The sequence below is a fragment of the Scyliorhinus torazame genome, chromosome 14, assembly GCF_047496885.1.
Source record: "Scyliorhinus torazame isolate Kashiwa2021f chromosome 14, sScyTor2.1, whole genome shotgun sequence".
NCBI lineage: Eukaryota > Metazoa > Chordata > Chondrichthyes > Carcharhiniformes > Scyliorhinidae > Scyliorhinus > Scyliorhinus torazame.
The window spans coordinates 200,944,094-200,961,756 of record NC_092720.1 but is presented as its reverse complement, the minus strand read 5'-3'; the positions used below and the strand labels follow the sequence as shown (position 1 = coordinate 200,961,756).

General features: G+C 56.9%; 1 protein-coding gene across 1 annotated transcript in view; it reads right to left on the bottom strand.

Annotated features, from left to right (window-relative positions):
- LOC140390348 (uncharacterized) overlaps positions 1–17,663 on the bottom strand; it is a 222,817-nt gene that overhangs the window by 145,309 nt on the left and 59,845 nt on the right. The window contains exons 5-7 of the mRNA XM_072475420.1: positions 12,657–12,779; positions 6,408–6,641; positions 3,837–3,992 (exon numbers count right to left, since the gene is read on the bottom strand). Coding sequence (XP_072331521.1) covers positions 3,837–3,992; positions 6,408–6,641; positions 12,657–12,779 — 513 coding nt within the window. The remainder of the gene's footprint in view (positions 1–3,836; positions 3,993–6,407; positions 6,642–12,656; positions 12,780–17,663) is intronic.

Below are 17,663 nucleotides of genomic sequence, written 5' to 3'. Positions count from 1 at the left end.
TACTGAGGGAGTGCTGCACTGTCAGAGGGTCAGTACTGAGGGAGTGCTGCACTGTCAGAGGGTCAGTACTGAGAGAGTGCTGCACTGTCAGAGGGTCAGTACTGAGAGAGTGCTGCACTGTCAGAGGGTCAGTACTGAGGGAGTGCTGCACTGTCAGAGGGTCAGTACTGAGAGAATGCTGCACTGTCAGAGGGTCAGTACTGAGAGAGTGCTGCACTGTCAGAGGGTCAGTACTGAGGGAGTGCTGCACTGTCAGAGGGTCAGTACTGAGGGAGTGCTGCACTGTCAGAGAGTCAGTACTGAGGGAGTGCTGCACTGTCAGAGGGTCAGTACTGAGGCAGTGCTGCACTGTCAGAGGGTCAGTACTGAGGGAGTGCTGCACTGTCAGAGGGTCAGTACTGAGGGAGTGCTGCACTGTCAGAGGGTCAGTACTGAGGGAGTGCTGCGCTGTCAGATGTTCAATTTTGTGAATGTATTGCTCTGTTGGAGATTCTAATGGTTGAGGTGTAGCCAGGGCTACACGTGCCTCTGAAGTGGCAGTAAGTGATCCCACTGACACTGTTTTAACGCAGTGCCATGAGTTCTCCCTGCTGTCCTGACTTGATATTTGTCATTTAGCCAACATCACAAAAACTGATCATCTGGTCATATTTACATTGTAGCTTGTGGGATCTTGCTGTGCATGAATCAGCTGCTGGATTTCCTACATTGTCCAGCACACCCCGATAGTGTGATAGGATTGAGTCGCTGAGGCCTGGATAGAGTTGAGAAAAATGCGAGGAGATCTCATTGAATTGTGCAAAATTGTGAGAGGGCTCGAGAGGGTAGATATGGGAAGGATATTTTGCATGGCTGTGGGGGATTCGAGACGCAGGGGGCACAGTCTCAGATTTAGACTGGGAGGCTATTTACGACCAGGATGAGAAGCCATGGGTGGGATTTTCCGACCCCGACGCCACCCCGCCGCGGGTCCGCCGATTCTCCGGTCACCGGGCTCTATGCGGCCCCCCCCGGCGATTCTCCGCGCGCGGTGGGCCAGGTGCCCGCTGAGATAGGCCGAGTCCGGCCGGCGCCGTTCACGTGTGGTCCCACCCGGCAAGAGCTCGGCGTTCATGGTGCGGGGGGTGACCTAGTGGGGGGTGGGAAGGGGGATCCGACTCCGCGGGGGGGGGCCTCCACTGTGGCCTGGCCCACGATTGGGGCCTACCGATCGGCGGGCAGGCTTATCCTGGTGGGGGCCCATGTCCCTCCGCGTCGGGCCCCTGTAGCTCTCCGCCATGTTGCGCCGGGGCCGGCGCGGAGAAGGCAACCCATGTGCATGCGCAAAGTCGCGCTGGCCGTAGCGCGCATGCGCGGACCCGCGGCGCCCGTTCTGACGCCAGTATCGGCAGCTGGCGCAGCGTGAGCCTCTCCAGTGCCGAGCTGGCCCCCTGTGCGGCGCAGGAACGCTGATCCTAGGGGCCTGTTGACACCGGCGTAAAACGCTCCGGCGTTTACGACGGCGTCAACACTTAGCCGCAGGATCAAAGAATCCCGGCCCAAGTGTTTAGTCAGATGGTGATGAATCCTGGGAATTCTCTATTGCAAAGTGCTGAGAAGGGGCTCAGTCATTGGGCGGGTCTCTCCGGCTCCCCAGCCCCGTGTTTCTTGGCAACGCGCTGTTCGCTGGCAGCGGGATTCTCCTTCTCTCGCCGCTTGTCAATGGAATTTCCCATTGAAGCTGACCCACGCCACCAGAAACCCCACAGGCGGCGAGGGGTGCGCTGCCGGCGGGAAAAGTGAACCGCAGTGGCCGGAGAATTCCTGCCATTGAGTATGTTCACGGCAGAGAGCAATAGATTTCTAGATACCAATGGGGAAAGTGAGGGAAGATGATTTGACGTTGAAGATCAGCCATGTTGAATTTAAATGGCAGAGGAGCAGAATCGCCTACACTGCACCGATGTTGCTCTATTCACCCTCACCATCTGGCTGTCAGCGTCCTGGACAACTGAGTTTATCTGTCCTAATCCAATCGGTCCATGGACAGAGCTGTCCCACATTCCGCTGAGGGGCTATAGGAATGCCGGTGTGGGGAAAGCAGTGTGGCAGTGTAGCAACTGGGCTCCTGTGACAGGCATTTGGGCATGTTGTTGAGCGGGAGCTGTACTCTAGCTTCACCCACCCAACCCATGCACACCTACAGCTTGCTAATTTACATTAAGGCCCTGTTGTACGACTGATCTCAGCAGTCAAAGGGTTAAAGCGGAGCACCGGCAGAGAGACAGAGAGCAGAGTTTGGTTAAATCCATGGTGTCCAAGCTAATATTTGGGGAGGGCCTACCCTAGCTGACAGGGTAACTGGACACCGTCAGGTTTCTAGGCAAACAGTAATTGAAACAGGAACTTCTGAGCCCGTTTTTTTTTTTTTCGGATTGTGGGGGCTCGACACCCGTCACCCCGGAGAGGTAGCAGGGAGCACGCCCCTGCCGGCTCCTGCAGGCCCACTGCCATTTTACACTCCCGTGGGCATTGATTGGTCGCAGGTGGGGGCTTTAGTCCTCCAGTGGCCGGACGAGGTACTGCAGTGACATGCCAGAGACTCAGTGCAGGGGGGCAAGCGGGCCAGGTAAGGGGTAGGAGTCCAGGGGAGGGAAGGGTAGGGGGCTCCTATGTGGGGCCACAAAGGGGGCAATTGATTTACTGGCTGGGTGTGGGGGTGGGGGGGGAGGGGGCAGTTCAGGAGGTGCCCACTCCTTGAGTGGAGTATGCCCCCAGTCAGAAAGGGGCTTCTGATGGAGATTCCCCCCCCGCCACCTTCCCGTCTAAAATCCAGGATGTTACATTTTTTGATATCCGTAAACCTGCGCACACGCAATTTAACACTGCCCCCTGCCCCGTCTGACTGCAACCAGCACTGACTGTACAATGCTGTTACCGAGAGTTTGGCCACAAGGGTTTCTGGTGAATCTACGCTGTGTAAAGTGCTGAGGATGTTCTGGGAAATGTGCACAATTGCGGTGACGACCATGCCCATGGATCGTGTTTTGGTTTGGGAGTGCCTATTGGGTAAGAATCAGCGGTTAAACCCTGACAGAAAAGGAGCAGGAATTTCACCTGAGAAAATTCAGAAGGCGTTTGTGGCTGAGAACAGTGCCATGTACCAGGCGAGGACTGCCAAGGAAACCCATGAGCTCTTTGGTGTATCTGCTCTTTAATGTGTCACTTGTAATATGTGTTTACCATACCTTGACGAATAATTCACGTTCAATTTATGTTGATTTTAATTTGATTGTTAAAGCAATGGTTCTTGTTGTGTTATGCACTCTGGAATAACACGGGCTGCAACTGGATGCAGCTTTAACCAAAAGATACTCCAGACCTCGAAGTTAGTTCAATCTGACTTATTGAACCAGTAGCACAGTTGGCACAGTTCTCTTTGAGTTTGACTCTCTGCTAACCTCAGTGTGGTTACTCTGTCTGACTGAACCAGACTCTTAGCCACGTGCAGGAGGTATGATACTGTACATACACCCTGACTCACACTGTAGATGTTCATCAGTGGAAAGAGGCGGAGTGTGAGTGCCTCGTGCCTTTTATAGTGAGATACCACCCCTGAGTGTCCTGCCTGCTCATTGGTCATGTCCTGTTCTCTGTGTTCATTAGCTGCTGTCTGTGCCTGTCTGTATATCATTGTCTGCATATCGTGACAGTTCGAAAAAGTGAAATCTTGTCCGCTGGTTTTCTTGTTATTTCTTGGTCTCCACGGAGATCATGCCAAGAGGGAGGCTTGAAAGGGGAGGGGAGGCAGGGGTCAAGGGGCCTGAGGGCAGGGGAGCACTCCCATCCAGACTCACCCATCGAGCACTCGTCAATGTCCTTCCTGCAGGAAAGTCCCGTGAAGCCCATGGGGCACTGGCACATGGCTTGTCCTGTTAACGGGTTCATCTCGCAGACTGCGTTCTCGTGGCACGGGTTACTGACGCACGGATCGTCCAGTTGGCAGAACAGACCTGGGACAAAAAAAAAAACGACAAAATGGTCAGTCGGCACCAAAAAACGTCTTCACAACACCGAGGGAGGGAGGGAAATACCAAAGAAGGGGGAGGAAGGAAGGTGCGCGTGAGGCCGAGGAAGTGACAGGGAAGGGAATGGAGAGAAAGGAAAGGGAAAACGGAATGGTCTTCCGTGTTACAATGAGCACAGTAAGAAGTCTTACAACACCAGGTTAAAGTCCAACAGGTTTGTTTCGATGTCACTAGCTTTCGGAGCGCTGCTCCTTCATCAGGTGAATGAAGAGGTATGTTCCACAAACATATATATAGACAGATTCAAAGATGCCAAACAATGCTTGGAATGCGAGCATTAGCAGGTGATTAAATCTTTACAGATCCAGAGATGGGGTAACCCCAGGTTAAAGAGGTGTGAATTGTACCAAGCCAGGACAGTTGGTAGGATTTCGCAGGCCAGATGGTGGGGGATGAATGTAATGCGACATGAATCCCAGGTCCCGGTTGAGGCCGCACTCATGAGTGCGGAACTTGGCTATAAGTTTCTGCTCGGCGATTCTGCGTTGTTGCGCGTCCTACCTCATACGCTGCAGGAAAGGATGTCCCGAAGCGTGGTACATTGGCGAGACCATGCAGACGCTGCGACAACGAATGAACGGACATCGCGCGACAATCACCAGGCAGGAATGTTCCCTTCCAGTCAGGGAACACTTCAGCAGTCAAGGGCATTCAGCCTCTGATCTCCAGGTAAGCGTTCTCCAAGGCGGCCTTCAGGACCCGCAACAACGCAGAATCGCCGAGCAGAAGCTTATAGCCAAGTTCCGCACAAATGAGTGCGGCCTCAACTGGGACCTGGGATTCATGTCGCATTACATTCATCCCCCACCACCTGGCCTGCGAAATCCTACCAACTGTCCTGGCTTGATACAATTCACACCTCTTTAACCTGGGGTTACCCCATCTCTGGATCTGTAAAGATTTAATCACCTGCTGATGCTCGCATTCCAAGCTTGGTCTGGCATCTTTGAATCTGTCTAAATATATGTTTCTGGAACATACCTCTTCATTCACCTGAGGAAAGAGCAGTGCTCCGAAAGCTAGTGACATCAAAACAAACCTGTTGGACTTTAACCTGGTGTTGTAAGACTTCTTACTGTGCTCACCCCAGTCCAACGCCGGCATCTCCACATCAGTGTTACAATGAGGAGAGCCTTTCTTCAATTGTGGCTGCTGGTCCTCTCTCATTGGTCTCTCCACATGCTCATGTCCCTGGGATGGTAAGGTGGAAGGGGAAGTATTGAGACGTCGGAACAAGGTAAAGAATTGGGTCCAGCAGGTTCGCCTCCCATCATTGTGAATGCCGCACATGACACGACGATCATGGAGTTGTTCGTTCCCTATAACCTCCAATCTCTCTCATTGCGGCTCAGGCGGAGCATCCGTGGCTTGCAGTCAGAAGGAAGCGAATTCAAGTCACAGGCCACAAACTTGACCACTAAATTCTAGGCCCGACACTCCCAGTGCAGCACTGAGGAAGCGCTGCACTGACAGAGGTGTCAACGATCCCACAGCACTGTTTAGAAGGAGAACAGGAGAGTTTTCCCCAATGTCCCGACCTCGATATAACCGTCAATCGGCATCACAAAACAAATGATCTGATCACGGTCATTTTGCTGTTTGTGGGATCTTGTTGCGTGCAAATTGGTTGCCGCCTGTCTGAAATTACAGCAGTAGCTACAGTTTTAAAAGTGCTTCATTGGTTGTAAACCTCTTAGACGCAGCTTCTGATGGTGAAAAGCACCATAGAAATGCAAGACTTTCTTTGTGGTCTACAGCAGACCCAGATGTGACACCGGGGCACAGGGGGATTGAGAGATTTAGTCAACTGTCCATTCCGAAGCATGCTACGCTTACCACATTTCACATCTCAAATTATTCACAGACTGTATCCCAAAGAGTTATTGTCTGAAAGGGATCTGTTTAGTTTGCAGTTGAATAAGTCAATGCTACCAGCTTCCATCAACTCCCGAGGGGAAAGAAACTGACCTCTCGCTCTTGGGAATAATGGGGAAACTTTCATCCAACCGAGCCATCATTAAAACTGGGGGATGAGTGTGATGTTTATGTTAAAACCAGGGCCTATTTTGCTCCCCATCAAAGTCCATTAGTGAGTGATCTCAGGCCTGGTGTCAACCGGCATTCCCGATCCTGTGCAATTCCCACCCAGTGAGTTCACTTAACTCTCTATTTCCACCGCAGGACCAAGGCTCCTGCTCCCGCATCCCAGTGTCCAGTGACTCTTGTTGAATTTGTTCAAGTTGATGTTGGGTGAAGATGACTGATTTCCCCCCCCACCGCCCCCACAACGCACAAAAATACCCAAGGCACCCTTACAAAGGAGAAGCTGAGCATTCTTACCTTTTTTGCCCGGCGGGCACTCACACACAAAGTTTGCCACTTTGTCGTGGCACGTCGCGCCATGTGCGCAGGAGGTCTCCGTACAGTCATTGATGTTCTCGCTGCAGTCATGGCCAGACCAGCCATTGACGCAGATGCAGTTGTAGCCGCCGTCCGTGTTGGTACAGGTGCCCCCATTCTGGCACAGGTTGGGTTGGAGTTGGCACTCATCCACATCATCAGTACAGTGCTGGCCTGGAACCCAACCGGGGGCGTTAGGAAGTCACACCAGCTCACGGTAAACAGCTCGCTCAACAGTTGCCCTCCTCTGACCCACACAGCAGCTGTCTGGGCCAGCATTTAATTATTCGGCAGCCACGACAAGGGTATTGTTGTGAAATAACATTTGCCTCACTGTCACCCCCAAATTCATCATGAACGTCTCCCCCAACCAGGGAACTCACCGTGACCTTATCCTGTCAATCCCTGAATTCACTGTGACCTTGTCCCACTGAACTCACCACAACCTTATCCTGAACCCACCATGACCTTATCCTGTCAATCCCTGAATTCACTGTGACCTTGTCCTACTGAACTCACCATAACTTTATCCTGAACTCACCGTGACCTTATCCTGTCAAACCCTGAACTCACTGTGACCTTGTCCCACTGAACTCACCATAACCTTATTCTGAACCCACCGTGACCTTATCCTGTCAAACCCTGAACTCACTGTGACCTTGTCCCACTGAACTCACCATAACCTGATCCTGAACTCACCGTGACCTTACCCTATCAGTCCCTGAACGCACTGTGACTTTACCATGTCGATCCCTGAAATTATCGTGACCTTGTCTCACTGACAGACTGAACTAAGAATATTGATCTGCAGTTGAAGCACCGGGGTGGAGTTGGAGGTGGTGTTAGGGGTTGGGGGATTGAGGAGGTGGGGTTAGGGGTTGGGGGGGATGGGGAGGTGGGATTAGGGGTTGGGGCGATGGGGAGGTGGGGTTAGGGGTTGGGGTAATGGGGAGGTGGGGTTAGGGGTTGGGGTAATGGGGAGGTGGGGTTGGGGAGATGGGGAGGTGGGGTTAGGGGTTGGGGTAATGGGGAGGTGGGGTTAGGGGTTGGGGTGATGGGGAGGTGGGGTTAGGGGTTGGGGGGATGGGGAGTAGGGGTTGGGGGGATGGGGAGGTGGGGTTATGGGTTGGGGCGATGGGGAGGTGGGGTTAGGGGTTGGGGGATGGGGAGGTGGGGTTAGGGGTGGGGAGGTGTGGTTAGGGGTTGGGGTGGATGGGGAGGTGGGGTTAGGGGTTGGGGGATGGGGAGGTGAGGTTAGGGGTTGGGGGGATGGGGACATATGGTTAGGGGTTGGGAGGATGGGGAGGTGGGGTTAGGGGTTGGGGGGATGGGGACATGTGGTTAGGGGTTGGGGGGATGGGGATGTGTGGTTAGGGGTTGGGGAGGTGTGGTTAAGGGTTGGGGGGATGGGGTGGATGGGGTTAGGGGTAGGGGGAATGGGGAGGTGGGGTTAGGGGTTGGGGGGATGGGGACGTGTGGTTAGGGGTTGGGGCGATGGGAAGGTAGGGTTAGGGGTTGGGGAGGTGTGGTTAGGGGTTGGGGTGGATGGGGAGGTGGGGTTACGGGTTGGGGGATGGGAGGTGGAGTTAGGGGTTTGGGGAATTGGGAGGTGAGATTAGGAGTTGGGGGGATGGGAGGTGGGGTTACGGGTTGGGGGATGGGGAGGAGGGGTCAGGGGTTGGGGGAATGGGGAGGTGGGGTTAGGGGTATGGGGGAATGGGGAGGTGGGGTCAGCATTGGGGGATGGGGATGTGGGGTTAGGGGTTGCGGGGGTGGGGAGGTGTGGTTAGGGGTTGGGGATGGGGATGGGGTTTAGGGATCGGGGAGGTGGGGTTAGGGGTTGGGTGGATGGGGAGGTGGGGTTAGGGGTGGGGAGGTGGTGTTAGGGGTTGGGGTGGATGGGAGGTAGTGTTAGGGGTTGGGGTGGATGGGAGGTGGTGTTCGGGGTTGGGGTGGATGGGAGGTGGGGTTAGGGGTTAGGGAGGTGGGGTTATGGGTTGGGGTGATGGGGAGGAGGGGTTAGGGGTTGGGGGAATTGGGAGGTGAGATTAGGAGTTGGGGGGATGGGAGGTGGGGTTACGGGTTGGGGGATGGGGAGGAGGGGTCAGGGGTTGGGGGAATGGGGAGGTGGGGTTAGGGGTATGGGGGAATGGGGAGGTGGGGTCAGCATTGGGGGATGGGGATGTGGGGTTAGGGGTTGCGGGGGTGGGGAGGTGGGGTTAGGGGTTGGGGATGGGGATGGGGTTTAGGGATCGGGGAGGTGGGGTTAGGGGTTGGGTGGATGGGGAGGTGGGGTTAGGGGTGGGGAGGTGGTGTTAGGGGTTGGGGTGGATGGGAGGTAGTGTTAGGGGTTGGGGTGGATGGGAGGTGGTGTTCGGGGTTGGGGTGGATGGGAGGTGGGGTTAGGGGTTAGGGAGGTGGGGTTATGGGTTGGGGTGATGGGGAGGAGGGGTTAGGGGTTGGGGGGATGGGGAGGTGGGGTTATGGGTTGGGGGATGGGGAGGAGGGGTTAGGGGTAGGGAGGTGGGGTTATTGATTGGGGTGGTGGGGAGGAGGGGTTAGGGGTTGGGGGGAGTGGGAGGTGGTGTTAGGGGTTGGGTGGATGGGGAGGTGGGGTTATGGGTGGGGAGGTGGGGTTAGGGGTTAGGGCGGTGGGGTTAGGAGTTGGAGGGATGGGGATGTGGGGTTAGGGGTTGGGGAGGTGGGGTTGGGGCGATGGGGAGGAGGGGTTAGGGGTTGGGGTTAGGGGTTGTGGCAGTGGGGTTAGGTGTTGGGGGGATGGGGAGGTGGGGTTAGGAGTTGGGGGATGGGGAGGTGGGGTTAACGGTTGGGGGGATGGGGAGGTGAGGTTAGGGGTTGGGGGATGGGGAGGTGGGGTTAGGAGTTGGGGGGGATGGGGATGTGGGGTTAGGGGTTGGGGTGGTGGGGTTAGGGGTTGGGGCGATGGGAAGGAGGGGTTAGCGGTTGGGGGGGATGGGGAGGTGGGGTTACGGGTTGGGGGGATGAGGCAGTGGGGTTATGGGTTGGGGTGATGGGGTTAGGTGTTGGGGGGATTGGGCGGTGGGGTTAGGGTTGGGGAATGGGAAGGTGCGGTTAGGGAATGGGGAGGTGGGGTTAGGGGTTGGGGGATGGGGAGGGGGCTATGGGTTGAGGGGATGGGGAGGTGGGGTTATGGGTTGGGGATGGGGAGGAGGGGTTAGGGGTTAGGGAGGTGGGATTATGGGTTGGGGCGGTGGGGTTAGGTGTTGGGGGGATTGGGAAGTGTGGTTAGGAGTTGGGGAATGGCGAGGTGGGGTTAGGGGCTGGATGGATGGGGAGGTGGGGTTAGGGGTGGGGAGGTGGTGTTCGGGGTTGGGGTGGATGGGAGGTAGTGTTAGGGGTTGGGGTGGATGGGAGGTGGTGTTAGGGGTTGGGGTGGATGGGAGGTGGGGTTAGGGGTTAGGGAGGTGGGGTTATGGGTTGGGGTGATGGGGAGGAGGGGTTAGGGGTTGGGGGATGGGGAGGTGGGGTTATGGGTTGGGGGATGGGGAGGAGGGGTTAGGGGTAGGGAGGTGGGGTTATTGATTGGGGTGGTGGGGAGGAGGGGTTAGGGGTTGGGGGGAGTGGGAGGTGGTGTTAGGGGTTGGGTGGATGGGGAGGTGGGGTTAGGTGTGGGGAGGTGGGGTTAGGGGTTAGGGCGGTGGGGTTAGGAGTTGGAGGGATGGGGATGTGGGGTTAGGGGTTGGGGAGGTGGGGTTAGGGGTTGGGGCGATGGGGAGGAGGGGTTAGGTGTTGGGGTTAGGGGTTGTGGCAGTGGGGTTAGGAGTTGGGGGATGGGGAGGTGGGGTTAAGGGTTGGGGGGATGGGGAGGTGAGGTTAGGGGTTGGGGGATGGGGAGGTGGGGTTAGGAGTTGGGGGGATGGGGATGTGGGGTTCGGGGTTGGGGTGGTGGGGTTAGGGGTTGGGGCGATGGGTAGGAGGGGTTAGCGGTTGGGGGGGATGGGGAGGTGGGGTTATGGGTTGGGGGGATGAGGCAGTGGGGTTATGGGTTGGGGTGATGGGGTTAGGTGTTGGGGGGATTGGGCGGTGGGATTAGGGTTGGGGAATGGGAAGGTGGGGTTAGGGAATGTGGAGGTGGGGTTAGGGGTTGGGGGATGGGGAGGGGGCTATGGGTTGAGGGGATGGGGAGGTGGGGTTATGGGTTGGGGATGGGGAGGAGGGGTTAGGGGTTAGGGAGGTGGGATTATGGGTTGGGGTGGTGGGGTTAGGTGTTGGGGGATATGGCGGTGGGGTTAGGAGTTGGGGGTTGGGGAGGTGGGGTTAGGGGTTGGGGCGGTGGGGTTAGGTGTTGAGGGGATTGGGAAGTGTGGTTAGGAGTTGGGGGATGGCGAGGTGGGGTTAGGGGCTGGATGGATGGGGAGGTGGGGTTATGGGTTGGGGTGATGGGGTTAGGTGTTGGGGGGATAGGGCGGTGGGATAAGGGTTGGGGTGGATGGGAGGTGGTGTTAGGGGTTGAGAGGATTGGGAAATGTGGTTAGGGATTGGGGAATGGGGAGGTGGGGTTAGGGGTTGGGGATGTGGAGGTGGGGCTAGGTGTTGGTGGATGGGGATGTGGGGTTAGGGGTTGGGGGGATGGGGAGGTGGGGTTAGGGCTTGGGGGTTGGGGAGGTGGGGTTAGGGGTTGGGGGGTGGGGAGGTGGGGTTAGGGCTTGGGGGATGGGGAGGTGGGGTTAGGGGTTGGGTGGGTGGGGAGGTGGGGTTAGGGGTTGGGGGATGGGGAGGTGGGGTTAGGGCTTGGGGGATGGGGAGTTGGGGTTGGGGGGCTGGGGAGGTGGGGTTAGGGGCTGGGGAGGTGGGGTTAGAGGTTGGGGTGATGGGAAGGTGGGGTTAGGGGTTGGGGCGATGGGGAGGTGGGGTTAGGGGTTGGGGAGGTGGGGTTATGTGTTCGGGAGGTGTGGTTAGGGGTTGGGCGATGGGGTGGAGGGGTTAGGTCTTTGGGTGGATGGGGAGGTGGGGTTACGGGCTGGGGGATGGGGTGGTGGGGTTAGGGGTTGGGTGGGATGGGGTGGGGTTAGGTGTTGCGGTGGTGGTGTTAGGGGTAGGGGGGATGGGGAGGTGGGGTTAGGCATTTGGGAGGTGGGGTTATGGGTTCGGGAGGTGTGGTTAGGGGTTGGGCAATGGGGAGAAGGGGTTAGGTGTTGGGATGGATGGGGAGGTGGGGTTATGAGTTGCGGTGGTGGGGTTAGGGGTTGGGCGATGGGGAGGAGGGGTTAGGTGTTGGGGTGGATGGGGAGGTGGGGTTAGGGGTTGGGGAGGTGGGGTTAGGGGTTGGGGTGATGGGGAGGTGGGGATAGGGGTTGGGGAGATGGGAGGTGGGGTTTGGGGTTGGGGAGGTGGGGTTAGGGGTTGGGGGTGGGGAGGTGGGGTTATGGGTTGGGGGATGGGGAGGTGAGGTTAAGGGTTGGGCGATGGGGAGGAGGGGTTAGGGGTTGCAATGGTGTTGGGGTGGATGGGGAGGTGGGGTTAGGGGTTGCAATGGTGGGGTTAGGGGTTGGGGGATGGGGAGGTGTGGTTAGGGGTTGGGCGATGGGGAGGAGGGGTTAGGTGTTGGGGTGGATGGGGAGGTGGGGTTAGGGGTTGGGGGGATGGGGAGGCGGTGTTAGGGGTTTGGCGATGGGGAGGAGGGGTTAGGTGTTGGGGTGGATGGGGAGGTGGTGTTAGGAGTTGCAGTGGTGGGGTTAGGGGTTGGGGATGGGGAGGCGGTGTTAGGGGTAGGGGGATGGGGAGGTGGGGTTAGGGGTTGGGCAAGTGGGGTTAGGGGTTGGGGCGATGGGGAGGTGGGGCTAGGGGTTGGGGAGGTGTGGTTAGGGGTTGGGGGGATGGGGAGGCGGTGTTAGGGGTAGGGGGATGGGGAGGTGGGGTTAGGGGTTGGGCAAGTGGGGTTAGGGGTTGGGGCGATGGGGAGGTGGGGCTAGGGGTTGGGGAGGTGGAGTTAGGGGTTGCAGTGGTGTGGTTAAGGGTTGGGGCGACGGGGAGGTGGGGTTAGTGGCTGGGGAGGTGGGGTTAGGGGGATGGGGAGGCGGTGTTCAGGGTTGGTGTGAGACATGGTATTAGGGGTTGGAGTGGGACGTGGGGGTGCAGAGGGAGTGTGGGGGAGGTGTTAACAACAAAATGTTCATTATGGATATTTGAATAGTAGAGGGTTATTACCGGTCCAGGCTGAGGGACATTTGCAATCGTAGGTACTGACTCGGTCGACACATATTCCTCCATTCTGACACCGATGTCCCTTACAGTCATCGACATTCACTTCGCAAAACCGACCAGTAAAAGCTGCAAAAAAACAGATATTGAAATTGCGAGGTTAAAAATAATCATAAAATTATTTCCTCAGCTGCCTTTTCTTTTGTTTATAATCTCTTGCCACAAATGTGAGTGGAGGTTTAGTGTGTCCAATCCTGCCTGACTCAAAATCCTTCTGTTTCGACCCAATTGAGGGAGTGCTGCACTGTCAGAGGGTCAGTACTGAGGGAGTGCTGCACTGTCAGAGAGTCAGTACTGAGGCCGTGCTGCACTGTCAGAGGGTCAGTACTGAGGGAGCGCTGCACTGTCAGAGGGTCAGTACTGAGGGAGTGCTGCACTGTCAGAGGGTCAGTACTGACAGAGTGCTGCACTATCAGAGGGTCAGTACTGAGGGACAGCTGCAGAGTCAGAGGGTCAGTACCGAGGCAGTGCTGCACTGTCAGAGGGTCAGTACTGAGGGAGTGCTGCACCGTCAGAGGGTCAGTACTGAGGGAGTGCTGCACTGTCAGAGGGTCAGTACTGAGGGAGTGCTGCACTGTCAGAGGGTCAGTACTGAGGGAGTGCTGCACTGTCAGAGGGTCAGTACTGAGGCAGTACATCACTGTCAGAGGGTCAGTACTAAGGCAGTACTTCACTGTCAGAGGGTCAGTACTGAGGCAGTGCTGCACTGTCAGAGGGTCAGTACTGAGGGAGAGCTGCACTGTCAGAGGGTCAGTACTGAGGGAGCGCTGCACTATCAGAGGGTGAATGCTGAGGGACACCTGTACTGGCAGAGGGTCAGTTCTGAGAGAGTGCTGCAATGTCAGGGGGTCGGTACTGAGGGAGTACTGCACTGTCAGAGGGTCAGTACTGAGGGAGCGCTGCACTGTCAGAGGGTCAGTACTGAGGGAGTGCTGCACTGTCAGAGGGTCAGTACTGAGGGAGTGCTGCACTGTCAGAGGGTCAGTACTGAGAGAGTGCTGCACTGTCAGAGGGTCAGTACTGAGGGAGAGCTGCACTGTCAGAGGGTCAGTACTGAGGGAGTGCTGCACCGTCAGAGGGTCAGCACTGAGGGAGTGCTGCACTGTCAGAGGGTCAGTACTGAGGGAGTGCTGCACCGTCAGAGGGTCAGTACTGAGGCAGTACATCACTGTCAGAGGGTCAGGACTGAGGCAGTGCTTCACTGTCAGAGGGTCAGTACTGGGGCAGTGCTGCACTGTCAGAGGGTCAGTACAGAGGGAGCGCTGCACTGTCAGAGGGTCAGTACTGAGGGACTGCTGCAATGTCAGGGGGTCGGTACTGAGGGAGTGCTGCACTGTCAGGGGGTCGGTACTGAGGGAGTGCTGCACTGTCAGAGGGTCAGTACTGAGGGAGTGCTGCACTGTCAGAGGGTCAGTACTGAGGGAGTGCTACACTGTCAGAGGGTCAGTACTGAGGCAGTGCTGCACTGTCAGAGGGTCAGTACTGAGGCAGTGCTGCACTGTCAGAGGGTCAGTACTGAGGGTGTGCTGCACTGTCAGAGGGTCAGTACTGAGGGTGTGCTGCACAGTCAGAGGATCAGTACTGAGGGAGTGCCGGACTGTCAGAGGGTCAGTACTGAGGGAGTGCTACACAGTCAGAGGGTCAGTACTGAGGCAGTGCTGCACTGTCAGAGGGTCAGTACTGAGGCAGTGCTGCACTGTCAGAGGGTCAGTACTGAGGGTGTGCTGCACTGTCAGAGGGTCAGTACTGAGGGAGTGCTGCACAGTCAGAGGGTCAGTACTGAGGGTGTGCTGCACAGTCAGAGGATCAGTACTGAGAGAGTGCCGGACTGTAAGAGGGTCAGTGCTGAGGCAGTGCTGCACTGTCAGAGGGTCAGTACTGAGGCAGTGCTGCACTGTCAGAGGGTCAGTACTGAGGGAGAGCTGCACTGTCAGAGGGTGAGTGCTGAGGGAGTACTGCACTGTCAGAGGGTCAGTACTGAGGGAGTACTGCACTGTCAGAGTGTCAGTACTGAGGGAGTGCTGCAATGTCAGGGGGTCGGTACTGAGGGAGTACTGCACTGTCAGAGGGTCAGTACTGAGGGAGTACTGCACTGTCAGAGGGTCAGTACTGAGGGAGTGCTACACTGTCAGAGGGTCAGTACTGAGGCAGTGCTGCACTGTCAGAGGGTCAGTACTGAGGCAGTGCTGCACTGTCAGAGGGTCAGTACTGAGGGTGTGCTGCACTGTCAGAGGGTCAGTACTGAGGGTGTGCTGCACAGTCAGAGGATCAGTACTGAGGGAGTGCCGGACTGTCAGAGGGTCAGTACTGAGGGAGTGCTACACAGTCAGAGGGTCAGTACTGAGGCAGTGCTGCACTGTCAGAGGGTCAGTACTGAGGCAGTGCTGCACTGTCAGAGGGTCAGTACTGAGGGTGTGCTGCACTGTCAGAGGGTCAGTACTGAGGGTGTGCTGCACAGTCAGAGGGTCAGTACTGAGGGTGTGCTGCACAGTCAGAGGATCAGTACTGAGAGAGTGCCGGACTGTCAGAGGGTCAGTGCTGAGGCAGTGCTGCACTGTCAGAGGGTCAGTACTGAGGCAGTGCTGCACTGTCAGAGGGTCAGTACTGAGGGAGAGCTGCACTGTCAGAGGGTGAGTGCTGAGGGAGTACTGCACTGTCAGAGGGTCAGTACTGAGGGAGTACTGCACTGTCAGAGTGTCAGTACTGAGGGAGTGCTGCAATGTCAGGGGGTCGGTACTGAGGGAGTACTGCACTGTCAGAGGGTCAGTACTGAGGGAGTACTGCACTGTCAGAGGGTCAGTACTGAGGGAGTGCTACACTGTCAGAGGGTCAGTACTGAGGCAGTGCTGCACTGTCAGAGGGTCAGTACTGAGGCAGTGCTGCACTGTCAGAGGGTCAGTACTGAGGGAGTGCTGCACTGTCAGAGGGTCAGTACTGAGGGAGTGCTGCACAGTCAGAGGATCAGTACTGAGGGAGTGCCGGACTGTCAGAGGGTCAGTGCTGAGGCAGTGCTGCACTGTCAGAGGGTCAGTACTGAGGGAGTGCTACACTGTCAGAGGGTCAGTACTGAGGCAGTGCTGCACTGTCAGAGGGTCAGTACTGAGGCAGTGCTGCACTGTCAGAGGGTCAGTCCTGAGGGTGTGCTGCACTGTCAGAGGGTCAGTACTGAGGGTGTGCTGCACAGTCAGAGGGTCAGTACTGAGGGTGTGCTGCACAGTCAGAGGATCAGTACTGAGGGAGTGCCGGACTGTCAGAGTGTCAGTGCTGAGGCAGTGCTGCACTGTCAAGGGTCAGTACTGAGGCAGTGCTGCACTGTCAGAGGGTTAGTACTGAGGGAGAGCTGCACTGTCAGAGGGTGAGTGCTGAGGGAGTACTGCACTGTCAGAGGGTCAGTACTGAGGGAGTACTGCACTGTCAGAGGGTCAGTACTGAGGGAGTGCTGCAATGTCAGGGGGTCGGTACTGAGGGAGTACTGCACTGTCAGAGGGTCAGTACTGAGGGAGTACTGCACTGTCAGAGGGTCAGTACTGAGGGAGTGCTACACTGTCAGAGGGTCAGTACTGAGGCAGTGCTGCACTGTCAGAGGGTCAGTACTGAGGCAGTGCTGCACTGTCAGAGGGTCAGTACTGAGGGTGTGCTGCACTGTCAGAGGGTCAGTACTGAGGGTGTGCTGCACAGTCAGAGGGTCAGTACTGAGGGTGTGCTGCACAGTCAGAGGATCAGTACTGAGGGAGTGCCGCACTGTCAGAGGGTCAGTACTGAGGGAGTACTGCACTCTCAGAGTGTCAGTACTGAGGGAGTGCTGCAATGTCAGGGGGTCGGTACTGAGGGAGTACTGCACTGTCAGAGGGTCAGTACTGAGGGAGTACTGCACTGTCAGAGGGTCAGTACTGAGGGAGTGCTACACTGTCAGAGGGTCAGTACTGAGGCAGTGCTGCACTGTCAGAGGGTCAGTACTGAGGCAGTGCTGCACTGTCAGAGGGTCAGTACTGAGGGTGTGCTGCACTGTCAGAGGGTCAGTACTGTGGGTGTGCTGCACAGTCAGAGGGTCAGTAATGAGGGTGTGCTGCACAGTCAGAGGATCAGTACTGAGGGAGTGCCGGACTGTCAGAGGGTCAGTGCTGAGGCAGTGCTGCACTGTCAGAGGGTCAGTACTGAGGGAGTGCTACACTGTCAGAGGGTCAGTACTGAGGCAGTGCTGCACTGTCAGAGGGTCAGTACTGAGGCAGTGCTGCACTGTCAGAGGGTCAGTACTGAGGGTGTGCTGCACTGTCAGAGGGTCAGTACTGAGGGTGTGCTGCACAGTCAGAGGGTCAGTACTGAGGGTGTGCTGCACAGTCAGAGGATCAGTACTGAGGGAGTGCCGGACTGTCAGAGTGTCAGTGCTGAGGCAGTGCTGCACTGTCAAGGGTCAGTACTGAGGCAGTGCTGCACTGTCAGAGGGTCAGTACTGAGGGAGAGCTGCACTGTCAGAGGGTGAGTGCTGAGGGAGTACTGCACTGTCAGAGGGTCAGTACTGAGGGAGTACTGCACTGTCAGAGGGTCAGTACTGAGGGAGTGCTGCAATGTCAGGGGGTCGGTACTGAGGGAGTACTGCACTGTCAGAGGGTCAGTACTGAGGGAGTACTGCACTGTCAGAGGGTCAGTACTGAGGGAGTGCTACACTGTCAGAGGGTCAGTACTGAGGCAGTGCTGCACTGTCAGAGGGTCAGTACTGAGGCAGTGCTGCACTGTCAGAGGGTCAGTACTGAGGGTGTGCTGCACTGTCAGAGGGTCAGTACTGAGGGTGTGCTGCACAGTCAGAGGGTCAGTACTGAGGGTGTGCTGCACAGTCAGAGGATCAGTACTGAGGGAGTGCCGCACTGTCAGAGGGTCAGTACTGAGGGAGTGCCGTACTGTCAGAGGATCAGTACTGAAGCAGTGCTGTACTGTCAGAGAGTCAGTACTGAGGGT